The following is a 25,237-nucleotide window of genomic DNA, read 5'->3' on the forward strand; positions in this document are numbered from 1 at the left end:
TTCAAGGGACCTCACAAAATGTCAGCCCTGCCAGGACCAAATGGCAATAATTAGTAATCTACACTGGAAGGTTTCTTCTTCCATGGGGGAGAATGCAATGAGTGCCCAATTGTATATACAAATAGAATAGAGATGGATAGCCCTAAAAGATAAAAATTAAAAGCGATATAAAAGCAACCAAAAAAGTCTGACCTCTCTCTGAAGTGCTGTACCTGAAATCCTGGGATGCCTGATACTCCGGGGTCACCTTTTCCATTAGTTCCAATTTCTCTATGAGCAGGGGCCCCCTTGTCAAGAAAAGAGTGAATTAAACTCAACCAATGACTGTGTTTTTGTACACGGCCAAAAGGGCCTTAAAGCGATAAGGGATATCTGGTTGGTTCTTTGACCAAGAAAAAAAAAAAATGAGAACAAACATCCCATTACAAATCTTAGAGCAGTGTATGATGATGATTAATTCTAATTCTAATTTCTAACAGAGAAATTAAGTTGGAAAAATAGTCTTCCTTAGGCGAGACCCAGAGCTGGCAGGCGGAAAAATTGCACCGGGCACGTCTCCTCCCATTTCCTAACAGTACGTGCTGAATAATACCAAAGATGATGAAGGTGAGGGTAAAGGTGGCCTGGTATAAGGGTTGTCTGTCCCAGAGTTCATTGCCATGCTCCATTTTCCCAGAAAGGTCCACTGGGTAGAGATACTTAATTGTCCAGTACTTAAGTATCATAAACCCTACTTCTTTCAGGAACCAAAAACAGAGGCTGAGTGAAGCTATGAAGCCAAGTTTATTCTATTCTCACAAAACTGAAGTATGACCACTCTAGGACAGGGTCAAATAATGGAACTTCAGAAGGATTTCCCAAACTGCAGTAAAGCCTACCACCTCTCCCCTAAAGCAAGCAGAGCAGGCTCATGCCTTTCCATCCCACAGACTAATTTTACCTTCCTCCCTCATTCTCTAGTTTCTATCATCGGGAGGAGGATTCAGAAAAGAAAGGACTATTTCAAACCAATAAACAAAAACATTTCTTCCATTTTATATGAAGGCTATTGAGGGGGTTTTTTCAATCCGAACCATTTCTATGTAATACTTTCTACTCTGAAATTTTAAATCATAATCATCTGGACATTCTGCAAATGACTTGCCTTTTCCCCTTTGGCACCATCCGGACCCTGGGAAAAGCAACAGCAAATTAACAAGTTAGAGGTTAAATACATATTATAACCATCAAGAAAACACAAATGCTACCAATAAATAGAGAATGTTATCTTGTATGGTCTGAACTCTGCATACTACTGATTTTGAGGAATTTCTGACTGACAACAATAGCAAAAAGACAGCCAGGGTTTTGCTTCAGTGCCTGTTCAAAATGTTACTTCTGCTCTCCCTGTTTACATTTTTTCCCACAAAGGAATGGCTAGGGTATTTCTTCCATCAATTCCCTTCCTTTCTTCTCCCTGTTCAGATTCTCCCAACCTTCCCTGAACACAGACTTGAAGTCCAAATTCTCCACTTAGGTTGTATAGAAAGGAGAAGAGATGTTAGGAGGATTCAGGCAACCCCATCTCTCTTGCCCCCATTTTGTGCTGATTTCAGCTGGCATGAAGAAAGTTTCATTTAGTCACTCCACAATTTCTTCCCAAACACAATCTGGAAGGCACCTTCTCCACTTCATCTGAAAGCAACACAGAGAAATCATTGTGCAGACCGATGCTAACTTGTCTTGCTCCATTTCACCTGGCTCAACATAAGCATTAACTGGAAGCCAACTTGTCTGCTTCATCCAGAGGCAACACAAGAGTGATGGTAAGATAAAAGAAGCTGACTAAAAACATCATAAATCTCTGCCCTTCTACTTCACACCGATTCTGTGCTTGCTTTGGAATGGAGCAGAGAAACCCTCATTTCCTGGTGATAGAGAAAGAGGTGGCCATGGTTGTTACGAAGCCTTGAATATTAGCTCCACTACCAGTTCTGGGGTTTGGATTTAAGAGTCTCACATCAGCTTTCTCAACAGCAGATGAACTTTTTTTAAATGATTGAGGAAGGAGATCCTGCTGAAGTGAGAGATGTTTGAGGGATGTAGAGCTGTTCGGGAGGACTTAACGTACTACACGGTGCTTCATGCAGAAAAGAAGGCTGTTGTTCATACTAAATTAGTCAAATTTTTAATGTAATAAAGTATAATGGCCAGCAAACTCCTACTCCTGCAGCCCCTAGCCAAGACTAATAATCATATTACAACTCCTTATTAAATGTCATGATGATTTGCTTTGAATTCCTTGAATTGAGAATAACTAATAGTTTAGAAATGTTGAACATTATAAAATATGGCTTGAAAAGGCATATCATACTTTTTTTTCCACAAATTCTGGATTGGATCCCAATTTATGAAATGAAAGTCTATGGGAAAACATACTGCACAGTACCATTGCATACGATCTATCCACATTTTTGAGTATCATATTATGGCAGAATTGTGGGGTATGCGTGTAGTTCTTTGATCACTGAGACCATTTTAACACTGTGTCTAGACTTTCTCATCCTGTTATCAAAGGGGTTCAAGCAGCCCCAAGTTGTTGAGATGAGATAAGATGCAAAGACTTGTCCTGAAGGAATTAATTTTGTATTATTGGTAAAGTGATATGTAAGCATTATTTAAAAATAATTTATCAGTAAAGAAAATATGCAAATTAATTAAAAGGAATGGTGCTTGGAGGAAACTGGTAAAAATAAAGAAATTAAAGGGAGTATATTGTAAAGAGTGTGAGCTCGTTGTGGGCAGGGGACATGTCAAACCAACTGTGTTGTACTCTCCTAATTGCTTAGTACAGTGCTCTGCGCACAACAGACACTCAAAAAATGCCACTGATTGACAAAGCTTTATCTCATATTTGCAGAAGGAGTGGAGTGAGTCTTTCCCATATTTCATTGGTTTGACAGTTTTGAAAACAAAAAAACATACCGGTATCCCTGGATGGCCTGGAGTTCCATCATAACCTGTTAATCCCCGTTCACCCTGAAACATAGACACATTTTTTTATTTTTCCTGGAAGTCTGTTCCATAAAAGCCTAATGATAATTTATTTTTCCTCCTTTTTCAATCTATCAGTGACAACCTTAGGCAAAGGTCCATTAGTGGGTCCAGAAACTGAAAACCAGAAATCAAAAAAAATCAATTGAAACAGAGGCCCAAGTCAATTAGGAATCCAGAAATCCTTGAAAATTGAATACAACCTACTAATTCTTAAATTGTACGTGAAATCCCACAGTTTAGGCCTGAAATGTTCAAAATAAAATTATTTGAAAAGGGAACAACAGGTTTGCTGCCCTCCACCATAGACTATGTGCTGAAGGAAGACACGGGAAGGATTGGATTCAACTGGGCCACATTTGCAAACCAGTCATTGTTATGTACAAACTTGTCTGTTTTTTACTACTATTGTTTGAAGGAACAAAACTGTGTGACCTATCCATAAACACATAACCACTTAAGGACATAGATATTTAGTTGCATATTTACTGGGCCAGCTGCTTCTTATTTCTGAGGGAGGGGAGAAAAGGCAAGATGATTTGGGGAAAATAATAGTAGTAACGACAATAATAATAATAGTAATAATGGTGTATAAATGCATACTTTGCACTACACACTGTGCTGAATATCTGGGGTAGATAGAGGTTATTCAGATCAGACACAGTCCCTGTCTCACATGGGAATCACAATCTAAGGGGGAGGAAGAATGTCTACCTAATCTCCATTTTTCCAATTGGGAAATGGAGGCACAGATAAACTAAGTGACTTGCCCAAGGTCTCACAGCAGCCAAATGATGAAGTCAGAATTAGAACCCTGGTATTCTAACTCCCAACCCTGTTCTTCTTCCTTTAAGCCCCAGTGCTTTTTGTAGAAATGGAAAGAGACCGGTACAGATTATCAGGCTAAGGAGGCCCATGAATGGGTCTGGTTAAAATGCTTGAAGTACAACATCTGTCATTTAATATAGATCAAATATGTCATTTATTATATTCAAATTTAGTCCTACCTTGGTTCCATTGCATCCGGGCAGACCAGGTTGTCCAAAGGGACCAACATTCCCAGGATCACCCTAAAAAGGACAGAATACTTAGGTTCCCTTCTCATTTCCACTTTTTCTATACACATTCCCCTCTTTCCTTGTCTTCACAATGCTCTTTCTTCCTAACTCTCTCTGTTGCCACTGCAACCACCTTACTCCCAGACAGCTTCGTTGAAAAACATCTCCTCACCACTCTTCGTGGCTTGACAATTGCCCATGGACAGAAGTAGGCTTTGCCCACTGCCACCTTCACATAGGTGAGAGGAATTGTTAGTGTGACCCTTTCCTGCTGCCAACTCTGTGCATATGCAATGGTCACAGCAAGCACGGTAACTGCCCATGTAGTTACGTACAAGCAGGGGTGGCTAATAAGGCAAAGATAATCAGAATGAAGTTCCAGTTTTCTAAATTCTTGCATCCAAATGCATATCCATAGAAGTAATAGTAGTATTTATTGCATGTCACTTGGCGCATTGCACCTTATGAGGTGATTGGGAAATAAGAAGTAACAGTCTCTTCTTGATTCTATTGGGCATTCGAAATAATTCGGTGGTATTTATTGAGCACTTATTGTGTGCAGTGCACTGTTCTAAATGCTCTATTCTCAAGACATCATTTCTGCTTTTCCATCACTTACTGGAAGTCCAGGTAGACCTGAGAAACCCGGTAGCCCTGCCATCCCCTAAATACAGCAACAAGAAATAAAGAAAAGCATATTTAATAAATGTTCAAATCACAGAGGTAAAATGGCCGTCCTCCCAGCCCATTCTGACTCACCTCCCCCAATCCTTGCCCCACCCTCCAATTATTTCCTCAGAGAAGAGCTTGTGATGATTGGTCTTTAACTGTTTGCCCCAGGATCAGAGTTGGGTCTTCCAAACTCTGGACTGGTTTAGAGGACTGTAACAATGTCAATATAAATGATTTGTCAGCAATTGAGAAAAATTAAAATATGTAAGTCTCCAATTTTTTCCTCCAGCATACAATAGAAACATGACAATTCATGTTTTGGTATTTTAAAGAACCTAGATTTATGAAGGAAAAGTAAGCATCTAACTCCTTAGATATATGTCTATCTACCATCTATTTATCTATCTGTATTGATATATATATATATATATTCATATATCTGGGGAGTTAGAGGTTTGTGTTTATATTTTTATCTATCCATGCAGATATAGATATAGATAGGTAGACACACACACCCACGCTCATAAATTCTTATACACAGGGCAGCCTAAGGCAGGGGGGCAAATGGATTCCCCATCCCTCCCACTAATCACTGCCTGCAGGCTGCCAGGTGGATCAGAGTGCTTGTGGTTGATCCTGTTGGCCGCACTTTCTCCTTTATCTGTATATATGTATGTATCTGTACACAGCAAAGGGTGCCCCCCCAAACCCTACATCTACCTCTGCCCCAGAAGAATGGGGCTGTGAGAAAAATGGCTTTGGGAGTGGAAGGGTGGTGAATAGGGAACCCTGGTTTGAAAGGGGATTGCCTAGCCAAGCCCAATTCTCAGCCTAGCAGATTACTACTTCCCAGATTGCCCTACTCTCTCCTGGGGAAGCTTTCCTATGACCTACCTAGCCTCCTTACCCTACTGCATGTATACTGGGCAATAATAATAATAATAATAATTGTGGTATTTGGTAAGTGCTTACTGTGTTCCAGGAACTGTACTAAGTGCTGGGGTGGATACAAGCAAATCGGGTTGGACACAGTCCTTGTTCCACATAGGGCTCACAGGCTCAATCCCACTTTACTGATGAGGTAACTGAGGAGATGAGAAGTGACTTGCCCAAGGTCACACAGCAAAGTGGCAGAGGCAGGATTAAAACCCATGATCTTCTGACTCTCAGGCCCAAGCACTATCCACTATGCTATGCTGCTTCCCCACAGGAGCACTCATCATTCCCATCTCAAATAATCTTCTGGTCGGCCAGGATGAGACCACACCCTGTGGAGGCCATCGAAACCCTGATCTACCCCAACCCTCCTTCCTTCTCCTAGGCAGGTGACCTCGGGCAAGTCACTTCACTTCTTTGTGCCTCAGTTACCACATCTGTAAAATGAGGATTGGGACTGTGAGCCCCATGTGGGACAGGGACTGTGTCCAACCGATTTGCTTAAATCCACTCCAATGCTTAGTACAGTATCTGGCACATAGTAAGCGCTTAACAAATACCATAATAATAATTATAATTATTAGGCAGAACCTATGGCAGCCAAAGCACCATCTTTCCTCCTCTCCTTCATGCCCACTGCTGCAGTTGGCCAACACCTGCCCCAGTGCCAACAATGGCCTCTGTGCCACTCTCCCTATCCCCTATTCTGTGTGAAGGTGAGGCTCCTCTTTTCCTCCCTTCTTATTTTCCTCCTGCTGTAGATGCTGTAGTGGCAGAAACCTTCCTGTCTCTCTCTCCTTCATCTCCCTTTCTGTTCCTGCAGCATCCAACATCCTCTCCAGTGTCCCTGTGGGTTGCTGTAAACAGCAGAGGGAATGAGAGAGTGCAGGAGTGTGTGTGAGGAGACCCGCTGAAAGTGGATGTCGACTAGTTGTGGGAAGGAGGCTGTTTTCTCTCAAACCCTTAGGTGGACAGGTTCTGCTAGTTCTTTAAGTTAAGTTGCATTGAAAAAATCAAAGATTAATTTCATCCATAACAATACCTTAGGACTTCAGAGAGAATATTGCCTCCAACTGTACAGGTTTGGGATCATGACAGTGGGACTCAGTATATTTATTAGTCTGAACATACATACATTCACAAACATACATTCATTTCCTGATACTTCAAATTAAACAACTACAATCTGAATTCAAAACCTTTCAAATCATAATAAACAGTACTTATATGAAATTTTAGAAAACAGAATTATCCACTCTTTTACAGCACTCATCTCTATATAAATGCAATGAAAACATCAAAATACTGACCCTTACACCTTTAGGTCCAACTGAACCAGTGAGTCCTGGAAAACCCTAAATTCCAAATAGGGAAATATAGACATATTAAAATTTATCTGTATAACAAAGCCATACCTATTAAAATTCAGTTTTATAGCATTGAGGTGCATACGTTGAAGTTTTGTCATTCACATTTCTGCAAATTCTTAACACTTTCACTTCCAAAGGAAGAGTCAGAAGAGAAGATCACTGGCCACTTTAGAAAGGAAGTAGTCATTTGAAAAAGGAGTTGGAACAACAACTTCATTCCATCAGTGAAATGGTAGTTTAAGGGAGTTTGGGACCTACTGAGGCTTGAAGAGCTCCAGAGGAAACACTAGATGTTCAACTAAGCCAGGAATTTCTGTAAATCCTTAGAGAGAAGAAGTCATGGCAGTGAATCTGAAGATATTCAATAAGCTCTTGTATATTTGACATCAGTTAACTAAAGATGCAAACTGAAAAAAGGCCTACCTTGGGTCCCTGGGGTCCAGGTAACCCTTCAGGTCCAGGAAATCCTTCCAGGCCAACAGCTCCTGGAGAACCAGGAAAACCTTTCTCCCCCTATTGGAAAAATAAATAGATAAGCAAGCAGTGAATGGTCATGACACACTCCCTGAATTTGCCTGATGATGATTTTTAAAATCCATCAATCATTCATACTTATTGAGCACTTAATGTGAGCAGAGCACTTTACTAAAGGCTTGGGGGAGTACAATATAACAGAGTTGGTAGAGATGTTCCCTGCCCACAAGGGCTTGCAGTCTTGAGGGGGAAATAGACATTAAAATAAATTACAGACACATAATTACTGTGGATTGAGGATGGGTGAATAAAGAATACAAATCCAAGTGCAAGGGCATTGCAGAAGGGAGAGAGAGTAGGGGAAAAAAGGGTTTAGTTGGGGAAGACCTCTTGGAGGTCTTGGCGTTAAGCTTGACGCCTGTCTCTCATTCAACCCATTCAATCTGTCACCAAATCCTCTCGGTCTCACCTTCACAACATTGCTAAAATCCACCCTTTCCTCTCCATCCAAACTGCTACCATGTTAATACAATCACTCATCCTATCACACCTGGATTCCTGTTTCAGACTCCTTGCTGACCTTCCAGCCTTCTGTCTCTCCCCAGTCTAGTCATTCATTCATTCAATTCATTCAATTGTATTTATTGAGTGCTTACTGTGTGCAGAGCACTATACTAAGTGCTTGGTAAGTACAAATTGGCAGCATATAGAGACGGTCCCTACCCAACAATGGGCTCACAGCCTAGAAGGGGGAGACAGACATTAATAAAATAAATATAATAAATATGTACAAATAAAATAAATAGATTATTAAATATGTACAAATATGTACAAGTGCTGTGGGGAGGGGAAGGGAGTAGGGCTGGGGGCGATGGGGAGGGGAGGAGGAGGAGGAGAGGATAAAAGGGGGGGCTCAGTCAGGGAAGGCCTCCTGGAGGAGGTGAGCTCTCAGTAGGGTGTTGAAGGGAGGAAGAGAGCTAGTTTGGCAGATGTGTGAAGGGAGGGCATTCCAGGCCAGAGGAAGGACATGGACCGGGGGATGACAGAGGGACAGGGGAGAATGAGGCACAGTGCTCTACACACACTAAACACTCAAATATGATTGATTGATTCTTAGTGCTAGAAATGGCTGTTGGGTTTATATGATTCAGGTAGTTTGGAATTAATCAGGGAAGAACTGCTGGTGGAGACGGAAATTTAGGAGGTATTTGAAAATGGGTAAAGCTTATGTTGGGAGAGCTAGGGGTAATACCAGTTATAGCAATGGTATTTGTTAGGTGCTTATTGAAAGAATATTTGCCCTCTCAGGGTCACAGCTAGAGAGTTTCCAGTACTCTACCAGTCTCGACTACTGGAGGGAGAGTCAAGCAGAGGCCTACCCTTTCCATTCTTCCATACTTCGCTCTGTGGCCCGGATCATTTTTCTACAAAAACGTTCAGGACATGTCACCCAGCTCTTCAAAAAACCTCGAGTGGTTGCCTGTCCACCTCCGTATCAAACAAAAACTCCTCATCATTGGCTTTAAAGCTCTCCAACACCTACCTCACCTGGATCCTCTCCTACAACTCAGCCCGTAGATTTCGCTCCTCTAGTGCAAACCTTCCCACTGTGCCTTTATCTTGCCTGTCTCCTAGCATCATCACAGTTTTTGCAGCGTCTGTGGGAGCTGAAGACCCAACAAAATGCATTTACTTCTTTGTTCTTCAATTTTGTACTCAACTACTTTCCTCAAAATTCAGTAAAGAACTAAATTAGCGGGTGCTGACCTAACTTTGTCACAAGGTGGAGGTATACAACAAGAACCTGGTTTATCTTGAAATGAGTTGACTAAACTGATTTTCAGTTCATCTCTTCTGTTGTACGAAATCATTCTTCTATCTTTTCAGGTTTCATCAACTTTGTTTTTATCTGAAGTGTTGTGAAATCTCATCTGTATTAACTTCATGTACTATTTTTGCCTTGATTTCAAAAAAAATATTTTTGATTTATCTGGTTTTATTTAGTATCCATATATCTGAAAATAAATCTAAAAATAATCTAATGAAAATTAATGCATAATTATCTTTTTAATCCACACCTGTACAATAAACAATTCTTTTTATAATAACTGGCAGTCATAAAGGTACTGATTTTATTTTACAATTTTGAAACACACAAAATACAGTACAAAGAAAAATGGACAGTTAATAGACATAAAAATTAGAGGCATATATCAGAAAGAATTCCACTATAAATCAAGGAACGTTTTTATAATTATCCTGAATTCTGTTACTTTATCACTGTAGTAATAAAAGCTGTCCTTAAATGAACTAATCAAGATAGACTGAAAGTTGACAGTAATCATTTCAGCATATAAGGCTTAGGCTAATCACATATATTCTCAGCAAATCATTCCTGGATATTAAGTTATCAATATGTATTGTTTGTGTATTTAATTATATGTTTATTTTCTTTTTTAAAGATCTACTCTGAAAAATAAAAAATTAAGACTACATTTACTAGCAGGAATGTCCCAGCTTTTTTGGGCCTTCTTTGAACGTGTTTACTTTAGATACCCTCAACAAAGTCATATCTTTATTTGGTGGTACACTGACTAGATACAAGAGATATGTAGTCCTCAAAAAAAAAAACCAACCCCAATATCTTGGGAGGTTGAGGTAGCAAAACAATTATAGGTTATTTAAAACCAACATTCATAATTAAACTTGACCACAGAGAGGGTACAACATATCACCTCTGATATAAAAGACACTTGGAAACTCATATGAAAAAAGTACAAATATGAAACTGCATTTGAATACAGAATCCAGATTTTAACATAAAAATTGTTTTTGACAAGCATGACAGTGATTACTGGTGCAAATTTTCAGGCAATGTGCTTAATGTGCTATGAGCAATGGGTCATGAATTGGACATTTTTGCACCACACAAGATAAGGTGTAAAACATGCAGAGACAATGTTCTCACATCCTAGGATGACCTCGAAGAAAAACATTTTCATTAATTTGCTTTTTATTCTGTCCAAGCCAAAACAAGTTACAGTTTAACTGCTGGTATGTAGACAAGCCATCCAAAGTTTTAAATCTGGCATTCTTTCTAGTTAATCAGTTTGTATATAGTTATGTTAATGGACCAGCCTTTGGAATAACTCCACAACCTGGTACTACCTATTTTCTGGATGTTAGGAACCAAGACTGTTAATAATTATTTTATTAATAAACATTCTACATAAACTAGAGGAGCAAAATGTTAAAAATAACTTCTTTACCTTATCGCCTTTAGTTCCATCACAATAGCACTGGCCTTTACCTTTACAGACACAACCCTAAAAGAAAAAAGAGGATGTTCCTTAAAATCAACAAAATAATTTCATCATGATGACTTGCAATTGCTATGGCAAGACTGAATTTATAAACTCAATGTCTTCTTTTGGCTGAACATTACATTTCTTACATCCCAGTCAAGATTTTACTTATGGCAATAAATCACTGCAAAAAGAATAGGGAAGTGAATGGAATGGATTTGTAGGGGTATATTCTGTGAGACAGCAATCATTTTTATTTGATAATGTAATTCACCTTCCATTCTTAAAAATAATTTTGACTATACTGTTCAATGCATAACAAAATGTGTGGAGCAAAACTATGTCATATATAAGCAGAGATCGGATTTTTCCACAGTCAAAAAGAGCACCAGTGAGTTCTTTTACTGATTAGCGGTGAGACAATGGGGCACAGTGAAAAAGCACGGTACTGAGAGTCAGGAGCCCTGGGTTCAGTTCCCAGCTCTGCCACTGGCCTGGTATGTAACCTTAGGCAAGCCACTTAACTTCTCTGAACATCAATAAACAGTTTTTTTAATTAAGCATTTACTCACCTCAGTATGCTATTCTTAGCCTTGGGAGAGAACAACATTCATTCATTTATTCAATCGTATTTATTGAGCACTTACTGTGTGTGGAGCACTGTAGTAGATGTGATGATGATGATGGCATTTGTTAAGCGCTTACTACATGCAAAGCACTGTTCTAAGCGCTGGGGGAGGTTACAAGGTGATCAAGTTGGCTCACAGTTTTAATCCCCATTTCACAGATGAGGTAACTGAGGCACAGAGAAGTGAAGTGACTTGCCCGAAGTCACACAGCTGACAGTTGGCAGAGCCGGGATTTGAACCTATGATCTCTGACTCCAAAGCCCATGCTCTTTCCACTGAGCCATGCTGCTTCCTCCTCTTAAGGAACTAATAACTTTGGGAGGAGACAGACACTAAAATAATTACAGGAAGGGGAAGCAACGTGGCCTAGTGGTAAAAGGATGGGCCTGGAAATCAGAGGACCTGGGTTCTAATCCTGAGTCCACCACTTGTCTGCTGTGTGATCTTGGGCAAGTCAAGTGATCAGTTTCCTCATCTGTAAAATGGAGATTAAGACTGTGAGCCCTATGTAGGACTTGGACCTGATTATTTTATCTCTATCCGAATGCTTAATACAGTGTCTAGCACATAGCAAGCACTTAACAAATACCATAAAATTGGTGGGGGAAGGTGCGGGGGTATACAATTTAAAGATAAGTTTAAAGTGCCATGGGGGCAGAGAAGGTAGAGAGAGGGAGAACTCGAAGTTTTCGGGTTAAGGGGTGGCGGGGCCGGGGTGGGGGGAAGACGAGCTGAAGTCCTAAGTGGTAGGTAATGCAGAGGTGTTGGAGTGATAATAATTTCCCTAATTACAATTAGTGAAATAGAGTGGGGAGATGAAAGATTGATGAGGTAAATGCCTCCTGGAGGAGGTGTGATTTGAGAAGTGTTTTGAAGATGAAGAGGGTAGTCGTCTGCTAGATAGGAAGGGGGAGAGAGTTCCAGGTAAGATGGTGGGTATGAAGCAGCATGAAGCAGAGAAGCAGTGTGCTTAGTGGAAAGAGCCCAGGCCTGGGAATCAGAAGGACGTAGATTCTAATCTCAGATCCACCACTTGTCTGCTGAGTGGCCTTGGGCAAATCATTTCACTTCTCTTAGCTTCAGTTACCTCAGCGTGGCTTAGTGGAAAGAGCCCGGGCTTGGGAGTCAGAGGTCATGGGTTCTAATCCCAGCTCTGCCACTTATCAGCTATGTGACCCTGGGCAAGTCCTTAACTTCTCTGTGCCTCAGTTACCTCATCTGTAAAATGGGGATTGTCTGTGAGCTCCACATGGGACAACCTGATTACCTTGTATCATCATCATCAATCGTATTTATTGAGCGCTTACTGTGTGCAGAGCACTGTACTAAGCGCTTGGGAAGTACAAGTTGTATCTACCCCAGTGCTTAGAACAGTGCTTGGAACATAGTAAGCACTTAATAAATACTATTATTATTATTGTTATGTGGGACAGAGACTGTGTCCACTCTGATTAGCTTGGCTCTAACCCAGTACTTTGAACAGTGCTTGATGCATAGTAAGCAATTAACGAATACCATTATTATTCATTCAATTGTATTTATTGAGCACTTACTGTGCGCAGAGCACTGTACTAAGTGCTTGAAAAGTACAATTCAGCAACAGATAGAGACAGTCCCTACCCAACATCAGATATTATTACTATTATTATCAAGAGGTAGGTGGTGAGACATATGAGAATGAAACATAGAGAGTAGGTTGGCTTTATATGAATGAACTGTTTGGGCTAGGATGTAGTGGGAGAAGGGTGAGGATAGATAGTGGGAAGACAACTGATTGAGTGACAAGAAGCTGATGCTTAGGAATTTCTGACTCATGCAGAGTGGAACGGGTGACCATTGAAGGACTTTGAGTGCTGGGGAGATTTGTACAAAAGGATGTTTTTGAAAAATGATCAGAGCAACAGAGTGAAGTAGAAGGGAGAGGATGGAGGTGAGAAGGCTAATGCAGGACTCAAGTCAAACTATGAGAAGTGCTTGAGCCAGCACAGTGGCTTTTTGGAGGGAGGAGAAAAGGCAGACACTCAAGATTCCGTGAAGGAACTGGCAGAATTTTGTGACTGAATATGAGATATATATAAAAGTGCTGTGGGGTGGGGAGAGGGGGAAAAGGGAGCAAGTCAGGGTAATGCAGAAGGGAGTGGGAGATGAGGAAAAGTGGGGCTTAGTGTGGGAAGGCCTCTTGGAGGAGATGTGCCTTCAGTACGGCTTTGAAGGAGTGGGGAGAGTAATTGTTTGGCAGATTTGACGAGGGAGGGCATTCCAGGCCAGAGGTAGGACGTGGGCCAGGGGTTGGCAGCAAGACAGGTGAGAAGGAGGCACAGTAAGAAAGCACCAGAGGAGCGAAGTGTGTGGGCTGGGTTGTAGAAGCAGAAAAGGGAGGTGAGTTGGAGGGGGCAAGGATAAAGATAGACTGTAAGTCCTGTTCAGAACCAGGAATCTGTCTGATGTGATAACTTCTAATCTACCCTAGACCTAAACACGTAATAAATGCTTAATAAATGCCATAACTACTAATTAACTAGTGCCTACTTATGCTGACTCTACAAGGAGACCAGCAGTCTACAATTCTTGTAGAATTGTGGATATGGCAAATCTCAGACCAATCAAAACCATAGTGACAAATTCCCTTTTTTATGGTATTTATTAAGTGTTGACTATGTGTCAAGCACTGTACCAAGCCCTGGAGTAGATACAAGCTAATCAGACTGGACACAGTTCATGTCCCACGTGGTGCTCACAGTCTCAATCCCCATTTTACAGATGAGGTAACTGAGGCACAGAGAAGTTATACAGCAGTCAAGTGATGGAGGCAGGATTCTAACGCAGGTCCTTTGACTTCCAGGCCTGTGGTCTTCCATTTTAATATCCATTTTTTAAGATATAAGGATGCTGAAAATGATCTAGAACCTAACCTCTGGTGTGTCTTCTAGTCATACCCCAAAGCCATTCTTGCCTCTTCTCAATTCCTCCTGTTGTGTGAGCCATGACTTCCTCAATTTAACTTTGTTTTCTGCTTCCCTTGCATTGCCTTTTTCATAATTCATTCATTCAATCTTGTTCATTGCATAGATACTTGTTAAGCCTCTCGGTACAGTGAAAAATGATGCAGATAAGCAGTTTCAATGATGAAAGGATAGGAATGAAGACTTAGGGACATTGGACATATTTGAAAATTTTGAGACATGTGAAAACAAGATTTTCAAAGAGACTTCTGGGAAAAAGAAGTAATTAAGGGAGGGGATGGGAAGGCTGATTCAATCTCAGGGAATTAATTTTAATGGTTTTGTTCTGTTCTAGCACAAAGAATGATTCTACCAAGTTTATCTATAATCGTGAATTCACCTTTTGGCTTTTGACCTTGAATAAAGACCTGAAATTATCCAAATGTGTTTCTTCAATCAGACTTCCTGTTTTGAATTTCTGAGTGGATTAATCAGACATGGAAAAAGGGTCATTCAAAAATTTATAATCGGATATAACCCTGCATACTCACTGAGGTAGAAAATGGACAAGCACACTTTGTTTCTTAAAAATAGTTTATTAACAATGCCCATTTAGTTAATGAATTAGTTCCCACTCCCACTCCCTATAAAATACCCAATTATTTATTTAGTTTCTCAGTAAATTAAACAATTCAGTACATATTGGAAAGAGCATGAGTACTATAACTTGATTTTCTTGGTTTCTCACTGAAAGTCACATTTCTATTTAGGTTCTCAGTAAGAAAAACAATTCAGTAAATATTGGAAAGAACATGAGTAATATAACTTGATTTTCTTGGTTTCTCACTGAAAGTCACATTTCTATAGCATTAGTATAAGCAAAACATTGGTATTAATCAAGAAGAGTGAGGATCTTATTAATTACTCATGAAAATGACCAATGTTTAGCCTGACTAGATTTATGCTATCATTTCCTTTTTCATTTCTTTTATTCCTCATTTTCTCTCTTTTATTACCGCTCCCCTTGCCATTGTCATTTTCTCTAGCCTTTTTACTGCTCTTTTCTTGTGACCCATTGATCCTCTCAGGAACCTTCTCATCTTCTGTTCCTTGCATTGCCTTTTTCATAATTCATTCATTCAATCTTATTTACTGAGCACTTACTGTGTGCAGACCACTGTACTAAGCACTTGGGAAAGTACAATACAACAATAAGCAGACTCATTCCCTGCCCACAATGAGCTTAGAGTCTAGAGGCGGGACTCAGACATTAATACACATAAATAAATGACAGATCTGTGTATAAGTACTCTGGGGCTGGGAGGAAGGAAGAACAAAGTGAGCAAGTCAGAATGACACAGAAGAGGGTGGGAGAAGAGGAAAGGGGGATCTTAGTCTGGGAAGGCCTTTTGCAGGAGATGCTTCTTCCTCTGCATCTGCAGCTTTCCTGCAGAAAGCATGACAACTACTTCAGCAAAAGGCAAAGCGGCATAACTATTGGATCCCACTGCTAGTAGTAATAATAAATGTGGTTTTGTTAAATACTTACTATGCGCCAGGCACTGTGCTAAGCATGGGAGTAGATACAGGTTATTTGGGTTGGACACAGTCTCTGTCCCACTTAGCACTCCCTGTCTTAATCCCTGTTTTACAGAGGAGGTAACTGAGGCACAAAGAAGAGAAGTGACTTGTCCAAGGTCATGCAACATACAAGTGACAGAGCCGGGGTTAGAATACAGGTCCTTCTGATGCCCAGGCCAGTGGTCTATCCCCTGGGCCATGCTACATCTCTGCTTTACTACTATGAAAGTTGGGCCTTCAGCCCACTTTTTCACTGCCAGCCAATCCATGCTGGGCTCCCTGGGGTGCCAGCCAATCCACAACCAAGGAGCCATAGATTTGTAAGCTTGGGAATTTGATCATTACAGTAGTAATATTTATTGAGTGCCCGTATGGTGAAAGGTGCTGATCTAGGCACTTGGAAAGTACAGAGTAAAGAAGTAGCACTTTGCTGGCCCTCACAGAAGAGACAAACATAAACATATTTTCAATGTGTAGTCTAAATCAAGAAATAAATACACATATATATATGACTGAATCCTTGACTGAACTCCTTATCTTCCCTCCCAAACCCTGCCCTCTCCCTGACTTTCCCATCACTGTTGATGGCACTACCATCCTTCGTGTCTCACAAGCCTGCAAACTTGGTGTCATCCTCGACTCCGCTCTCTCGTTCACCCCTCACATCCAATCCGTCACCAAAACCTGCCGGTCTCACCTCCGCAACATCGCCAAGATCCGCCCTTTCCTCTCCATCCAAACTGCTACCCTGCTGGTTCAATCTCTCATCCTATCCCGACTGGATTACTGCAGCAGCCTCCTCTTTGATCTCCCATCCTCCTGTCTCTCCACACTTCAATCTATACTTCACGCTGCTGCCCGGATCATCTTTGTGTGGAAACGCTCTGGGCATGTTACTCCCCTCCTCAAAAATCTCCAGTGGCTACCAATCAACCTACGCATCAGGCAGAAACTCCTCACTCTTGGCTTCAAGGCTCTCTATCACCTCGCCCCCTCCTACCTCACCTCCCTTCTCTCCTTCTACAGCCCAGCCTGCACCCTCCGCTCCTCTGCCGCTAACCTCCTCACTATCCCTTGTTCCTGCCTGTCCTGCCATTGACCCCTGGCCCACATCCTCCCCCTGGCCTGGAATGCCCTCCCTCCGCACATCCGCCAAGTTAGCTCTCTTCCTCCCTTCAAACCCCTACTGAGAGCTCACCTCCTCCAGGAGGCCTTCCCAGACTGAGCCCCCTCCTTCTCTCTCCCTCCCTCCTCCTCTTCCCCCTGCCTTACCTCCTTCCCCTCCCCACAGCACCTGTATGTATGTTTATAGATATTTATTACTCTATTTATTTTTCTTGTACATATTTACTATTCTATTTATTTTATTTTGTTAATATGTTTTGTTTTGTTGTCTGTCTTCCCCTTCTAGACTGTAAGCCCGCTGTTGGGTAGGGACTGTTGCTATATTTTGTCAACTTGTACTTCCCAAGCGCTTAGTACAGTGCTCTGCACACAGTAAGCGCTCAATAAGTACAATTGAATGAATGAATGAATGAATATGAGTGTTAACGATGGATATATAAATTAGTTTGCTTTTCAGTTTTTAGGAAGACATTGCCAGCTTCTCTCCCCAAATAGAAAGAAAATTACGGTCTCTTTGAGTCCACAATAAGAATTCAGTGTGGGCTAGTGGGTAGAGCAAGGGCTTGGGAGTCAGAAGAACCTGAGTTCTAATTCTGGCTCCACCACTTATCTGCTATGTGACGTTGGGCAACTCACTTAACTTCTCTGTGCCTCAGTTGCCTCATCTGTCAAAAGGAGATTAAGACTGTGAGGCTTATGTGGGACATGGACTGTGGCCAATCTGATTAACTAGTGTCTACCCCAGTGTTTAGTACTGTAAAATCTTTTCAAAGGATGAGTAGGTGCAATTCCGGTTGTGTCTATGTGCAGCTATCAGTATGGTGCAGTGAGTTGTTAACTTGCCTTGGAAAATGTTAATTTCCCCTTAGGTTGAACTGGCCATTGGGACTGAAGTGTTCCTCTTTGTGCAGCAGTGAACAATCCATTTAAATAGACAAATAGGTCTTTTAGAAATATCCTCAAGTGTTAGAAGCACACACTTCTAGACCTGGGATTTTCAGGAGAAATATATGTTTATTAGGGTATTTTTTAAGGAAACAGTTACTAAATAGGAATGCACTGGAACGTGTGGTAGCTGCAGTAACAGCAGGACAGTTCTGTAGAATAGGGAAAGATAAGGTTAAGAAGGAAACATTTTAAATAGTCACCCACATCTTGGAATCAACCAACAGCTATCCAAATCCCTTCAGTTCTGGCCTGAGGAATTTTACCCCTCCCATCTCGATGTCATAGGCAAGTTCAGAGCCAGAAAGCAAATGGTAAAGGGATTTTTTTGTAAGGAAAAACATAAAATATATTATAATAATCTGCAGTAGGTAGTAATAGTATTTTTTAGGCCTCTACTGTGGGCAGAGCATTGTATTAAGCACTTGGGAGATTATGATAGAGTAAAAGATATGTTCCCTGCCCTCAAGGGAGTATTGTAAATTAGGTTGACTCTTTACCTTTCACAGCTACCAGCAGTACTCTCTTCTCCCACTAAATCTCCAGCTTCATCTTGAAGAATTTCTCCTAATTAATGGGCCACTGTGTAAAATGCTCCAATCTGCTGTAGAACCAATATGGTAGGGAGGGGAGCTGATCGAATGCCTTAAAGTCAATGGTTATTAGTTTCTGCTTGATGCAGAGAAGAATGGGTATCCATTAAAGGCTTTGGAACAATGGGAAGGTGAGTGCAGAATAACAATTTAATAATATGATCCTGTCAGCAGAGGGAAGTATGAATCAATCAATCAATAATATTCATTGAGCGCTTGCTGTGTGCTGAGCACTGTACTAAGCACTAGGGAGAGTACAATGTAACAATATAATGGAGCTGGTAGACACATTCCCTTGCCCACAATGAGTTTACAGTCTAGAGCATGAGACAGACATTAATATAAATACATAAAATTATGGATAAGTTAATAAGTATTGAGGGAATGAGGGAGGGGTGAATAAAGGGAGCAAGTCAGGGCGACACAGAAGGGAATGGGAGAAGAGGAAATGAGGACTTAGTAAGGGAGGGCCTCTTGGAGGAGATGTGCCTTCAGTAAAGCTTTGAAGGTGGGGAGAATAATTGTCTGTCGGATATGAAGTGGGAGGGCGTCCCGGGCCAGAGGTAAGATGTGGGGGAAAGGTCGGCGGCCAGGTGATATGGCGGCCAGGTAGTTGAGATCTAAGTATAAACTGGAGAGGGATAACGGAGTCCTTTGAGGAAGGCTAATGCAATAGTTAAACCAGTATCTGACCAGTGCCGGAACCAGGATGGTAGTCAAGCAAGCACTGTCCAGCTTTCACTCAAAGGAGGTCAGATCTGCAAAAATCATGTGAATAAAGAAGAGCAGCTTCATCCCTCATTCTTCACATTCAGCCTTTCTTGAGAGTGGGGTAGCATGCAATCATATTCAATCGCAATCGTACTTATAGAGCACTTACTGTGTGCAAAGCACTGTACTAAGCGTTTGGGAGAGTACACTATAACAGGCATACGGCTGGTGATTCTCTCAACACAGAGTCACTTCTGTTCCATTCCCCTGCTACCTTTCCTTGATACAGCTTAAAGAGCCATGTTGGGAGGGAACAGAGGTGTGAATAGAGAATAAAGAGCTTCTGCTCAAGTAGTGATTTTATGCCTGTAGAAATGTACATGTCTGTTTATGACAGAATGAAGGAGGGACTGAAAGAAATTTGCCTTCTTTCTAGGACTCCCAAGGGACCATAGCTATGTCCTTAAGAGCCTCACCTGGGAGAGTTGGCGTCATTATTTGTACACTGGTTTCTCTCATTAATTATGGACCAACTAATCTTTTTGCTAAGTGGCCTGTCCCAAATGTAGGACAATAGTCTGTGATGTCTTGCACAAAGGAAGAAGGAGATCATTTCAGATAAGTCAGTATGGTAGAACTGTGCTCAGGTTCATTACCTGGTTTGAGTTTCTCCTTCTGCAAAGTACTTTTTACATAAAAGAAGAGGACAGGAGTTACTACTGGGTCAGTAATGTTTGGATGGGGCTTCAAGGTGGTAAATTATAAAAGGGGAACCCATTTCACAAGAAGTCAACTGCTTATGAAAGAATAAAATAAAGTTTATACTCACTTCCTGAATTAATTATTTTTAAGCACATTTGTTTGGCACGTTGCAAAATAAAAATAATAATTACATTTGTTAAGTGTTTACTATGTGCCAAGCACTGTACTCAGTGCTAGAGTAGATACAAGATAATCAGGTGGGACATGGCCAAATTTTGATATGAATAATACATTCAGATGCCCATATCAATCTAAATTAATATTGGTCAGATGAACTTTCTCTTTAGCACAAAGATTCAAACAAATAATTAACCTTCAAAAAAAAAGAATTTCTTTAATTTACAAAAGTCTCAGAATATTAAGCATTAAACAAAGCAGCTAAACATCCACAAAAAGGAATTAATCTGTTTTTTTTCTAACTAATGGCAACAGATTTTTTTTTTCTCTAGTTTTCTGTACACTAAAGGATTCAGGCAGTTGAATTGAAGTATAAACACAATTAAAATACAGAATAGGCTAAATCCCTACAAACACATTTGAAAAAATAAGCATCGGACCAACTTCCTGATTTTCCTCTGGAAGTGGATATATTTTCAATGTTATCCCCTCTTTTTAAATTTATTTTGTATTTTGAATAGAATGACTTCATTGTGCTTGCAGAAACTTTAACAAAATAAATTGTGCAAGTAAGATCAACAAAATAATGATGTGGATCACATGAAGTCTTTTAAGGAGGAATGTGGTAAGAATAAGCAATGGTAAAAGACATTTTAATTTTATGTACTGGAAACACTGACTAAATCAGTATTAATACCTAGAGAACAAAGCTCTGAATCTCAATTTTAAAATTGAGCTACCTACAATTTTGAGGAAACTGATATTTTGCAAGCTATATTTTAAATATAATTAACGAATGCATAAAAGAAGTATGTTTGAACCTCTGGGCAAAGGGGGAAGAGAAATTGCCTCGTATTTTGGTTAATGGCTGCTGATTTAATAAGTATGTAAGGATTGTGAGGTTAACAGGGTTCCCCTTCTGTTCACATAATAACCAGTTCACATAAAAATGCACTCACCTTTTCTGTCTCCTTCAATTATTTAATTATAGGTATTTCACATATCATTATAGTAAATATATACAACACTTCTCCCTGAAGCTGTGAGGAGTTTTGCAGATGGATAAACACTTTTAACATGAGGAAAGAGGTCGAATAATATGCATTAAACTATGTAAAAATAGAAAGGGAGTGAAAGATAAGCTAATAAGCTTATACACTCAAAAGCAAAAAGCAAAAATACATTATGCTAGCTGTAATTTCAATCTGACTCAAGCTTAAGGCAGGCAGCTTTTTTTTCCACCCCTACAATACAAAACACTCAAATTTTACTTATTCCTCAAAAGGGAACCTCTACTTCGATATCAGACATAAAAGAATGAGTCTGCATGAAAAACAAATAGTTTCAGGTACACTTTTCATTTTTGTGGCCCTGATTAACCTTCTGGTACCTGGTACCTTCTGGAATACTCAGTTCAAGATGAGATAAAATAAAACTTAAACCAGCCAGCTAGGTGATGTACTGCCCAGGAGTTCAAAATCCAACTCTTTAGGAAATGTGCCACTTAATAATTGAAAATGAAGTTGAGAAAGTGTCATTAACGTCTCCCAAGAATCAGATGCTATTTCAAAATTCTCAAGTAACAGGTCATTGGAATACTTTTCACTTTATTGCAGTGAGACCTGTAATTCAATAATGAACAAGGTACTTGAAACATGGAAAGTCCATTGTGTCAATTAGGCATATTTAATCTGGGCACAGAATAGAAAACCTAAGCAAATGCAAAAAACACTTTGTATAAATGTTGTGTAAAAGGTTACCATCTAGTAATAATAATAATAATGATAATGATGGTATTTGTTTAAGCGCTTACTATGTGCAAAGCACTGTTCTAAGCACTGGGGGGATACAGGGTGATCAGGTTGTCCCACGTGGGGCTCACAGTTTTAATCCCCATTTTACAGATGAGGGAAATGAGACATAGAGAAGTTAAGTGACTTGCCCAAAGTCACACAGCTGACAATTGGCGGAGCTGGGATTTGAACCCATGACCTCTGACTCCAAAGCCCGTGCTCTTTCCACTGAGCCATGCTGCTTCTAGTACAGTGCTTGGCACACAGTAAGAGCTTAAGAAATACCACAATTAATAATAGTGCTAGTCAAATTTAGTAAAAGCCAAATGATCAAGGGAAACTATATTGCCCCATGATCATGGAAATGGAATCATGGAAACCTGGAAATATGACAGTCATGTATTAGAATTACAGAATGATTACACGAAGAAAAGTGTACCATAACAGGTAAGTTGACTTTCTTGAAACCAATCCTCATGCTTGTCTAATTGACTGACATTGGATTTTTCAGAGGGGTGTAACTTTGTAAACCCAGCCAGCCTTGTGGTGCTGGAAGAGGATGGGGACATGAGGCTAGGTTGCTTGGCCTTTGATCACCCCCTCCTCTGGGCTACCACTTTTTGGCTGCCTCTCCCGCTACCATTTGTCACAGTTCCCACTGGAGAAGCCGCATGGCCTAGTGTAATAATAAGAATAATAATAATAATAATAATGTTGATATTTGTTAAGCGCTTACTATGTGCCAAGCACTGTTCTAAGCGCTGGGGTAGATACAAGGTAATCAGAATGTCCCACGTGGGGCTCACAGTCTTCATCCCCGTTTTACAGATGAGGGAACTGGGGCCCAGAGAAGTTAAGTGACTTGCCCAAGGTCACACAGCTGATAAGTGGTGGAGCCAGAATTTGAACCCACAACCTCTGACTCCAAAGCCCGTGCTCTTTCCACTGAGCCACGCTGCTTCCTAGTGTAAAGAGCATGGGCCTGAGAATCAGAGGACATGGGTTCTAATCCCTCTTTAGACTGTCAGCTCATTGTAGACAGGGAGTGTGTCTGTTGGTTGTTGTACTCTCCCACGTGCTGAGTACGGTCCTTTGCGCACAATAAGCGCCCAGTAAGTATGACTGAATAAATGAATGAATGGATCCGCCACGTTTCTGCTGGAGGACCTTAGGCAAGTCACTTTACAGCATGGCTCAGTGGAAACAGCCCAGGCTTGGGAGTCAGAGGTCATGGGTTCAAATCTTGGCTCAGCTGTGTGACTTTGGGCAAGTCACTTAACTTCTCTGTGCCTCAGTTCCCTCGTCTGTAAAATGGGGATTAAGACTGTGAGCCCCACATGGGACAACCTGATCCCCTTGTATCCTCCCCAGCACTTAGAACAGTGCTTTGCACATAGTAAGCACTTAATAAATGTCATTATTATTATTATTATTATTATTATTATTATTATCATTCTCTGCCTCAGTTACTTCATCTGTAAAGGGGGTGGGGGGGACTGACTAAGACTGTGAGCCTCATGTGGGAGCTGATTGCCCTGTATCCACCCCAGCACTTAGACCAGTGCCTGGCACACAGTAAGTGCTTAACAAATGCCATCATTATTATTATTATTATCATTCTCTGTACCTCAGTTACTTTGTCTACCACTATCATTATTATTATTATTACTAATAATACTACTATTAATAATAATCTAGAAAAACAATTTGGATGATATGGGATTTTAGGAGGGCTGTGACCTAATAGGATATATAAGATATGAGGATCAATTAATCAATCAATCATATTTGTTTAGTGTTTACTGTGTGCAGACACCATACTAAGCACTTGGGAGAGTACAGTATAACAAAGTTGGCAGACATGTTCCTTGCCCACAGCAAATTTACAGTCTAGAGGATTTATCGATTCTTTCTTTCAAGGAGCTTCAAATGTTTCCCCACATTAATACAGGCTCTGAAAAGAAGATGGAAATTGTTCATCTTATTTTATAGGTTGGAAAGCCAAGAAGAGGATAATCAACTTTCCTCTCATTGGCTAATGACTCAATCAGAAACAAGCAGAAAATCTAGGTCTCCTGACTCTTAATCCAGACCTCTGACCTACAGACCACTCAGCTACTCTGGAGCCAGGGCAAACTGGCTCCACAGATTATGCACCCATCCTAAAACCTTGCATTAGTCGAAAGAAAGTGGAGATATCAGAAATATTCAAACAGTGTAGAAGAGGACAATCAGGGTGTTTATAGCGTTCTATTTCTTATTCCAAAATCATGAACCCCAAACAAAATTGAGTGGTTTACAAATGCTCAAGGTTATTGGACATGAAAATAGTGTGGTGTCTATTTAAAGGACCTTGAGATTTCATTTGACTCTACAGTGTTCCTGGTCAGCCAATAAGGTGTGAATGGTGGACCTCACCTGCTCTTTCAAACAGACACATTTTGCATTTCTCTGTACCTTTTTCGTTGAAGGTGTGTACAGCATATGTTTCTGTCCCTTGGATGGGTCTGTCTATATGTAAAGAAGAAACTGTCACTGTCAGTGGCTGATTGTAAGCATTTTGACTCACAGCCCTATCCCAAGCGGCAATGAATGGGGAGAGCTGTGGAAGTGGCCTGTCTCAAGGTTTCTTGCCCCTGCTTGTCACAGTGCTGCTTTATCATTACCAATTATTAGAAGCAGCATGGCTTAGTGGAAAGAGCATGGTCTTGGGAGTGAGAGGTCGTGGGTTCTAATCCTGGTTCCACCACTTATCAGCTGTATAATTTTGGGCAAGTCACTTAACTTCTTTGTGCCTCAGTTATCTCATCTGTAAAACGGGGATTAAAATTGTGAGCCCCCCCCCCCCCCCAACGTGGGACAATCTGATTACCTTGTATCTACCCCAGCACTTAGAATAGTGCTCAGCACATAGTAAGTGCTTAACAAATACCATAATTATTGTTATTATTAATAACTTTTATCGAGACCCTACAGTTTGCAGAGCACCGAATGGGGGGCTTTGGAAGTCCTGTTTCTTGGTGACTAAGGAAAGCAAAGGACAGGTGCAGTTGTGGTGATTGAACAAGTTAAAGGAATATTAGCTGCACAGGGCTGGTCTGATGGAGGCCAGGGAGCCCAGGATAATAATAATAATAATATTTAACAGCTTATTAAGCACTCAGTAAATACTACTGAATGAATGAATATGG

At 40.6% G+C, this 25,237-nt stretch overlaps 1 protein-coding gene across 1 annotated transcript in view; it reads right to left on the minus strand.

Moving 5' to 3' along the window:
* COL4A3 (collagen type IV alpha 3 chain) overlaps nucleotides 1–25,237 on the minus strand; it is a 131,331-nt gene that overhangs the window by 76,979 nt on the left and 29,115 nt on the right. Inside the window, exons 2-9 of the mRNA XM_038748782.1 lie at nucleotides 10,813–10,869; nucleotides 7,493–7,582; nucleotides 7,010–7,054; nucleotides 4,711–4,755; nucleotides 4,041–4,103; nucleotides 2,965–3,018; nucleotides 1,145–1,171; nucleotides 213–287 (exon numbers count right to left, since the gene is read on the minus strand). Coding sequence (XP_038604710.1) covers nucleotides 213–287; nucleotides 1,145–1,171; nucleotides 2,965–3,018; nucleotides 4,041–4,103; nucleotides 4,711–4,755; nucleotides 7,010–7,054; nucleotides 7,493–7,582; nucleotides 10,813–10,869 — 456 coding nt within the window. The remainder of the gene's footprint in view (nucleotides 1–212; nucleotides 288–1,144; nucleotides 1,172–2,964; nucleotides 3,019–4,040; nucleotides 4,104–4,710; nucleotides 4,756–7,009; nucleotides 7,055–7,492; nucleotides 7,583–10,812; nucleotides 10,870–25,237) is intronic.

The sequence above is a fragment of the Tachyglossus aculeatus genome, chromosome 7 (assembly GCF_015852505.1).
Source record: "Tachyglossus aculeatus isolate mTacAcu1 chromosome 7, mTacAcu1.pri, whole genome shotgun sequence".
NCBI classification, from domain to species: Eukaryota; Metazoa; Chordata; class Mammalia; order Monotremata; family Tachyglossidae; genus Tachyglossus; species Tachyglossus aculeatus.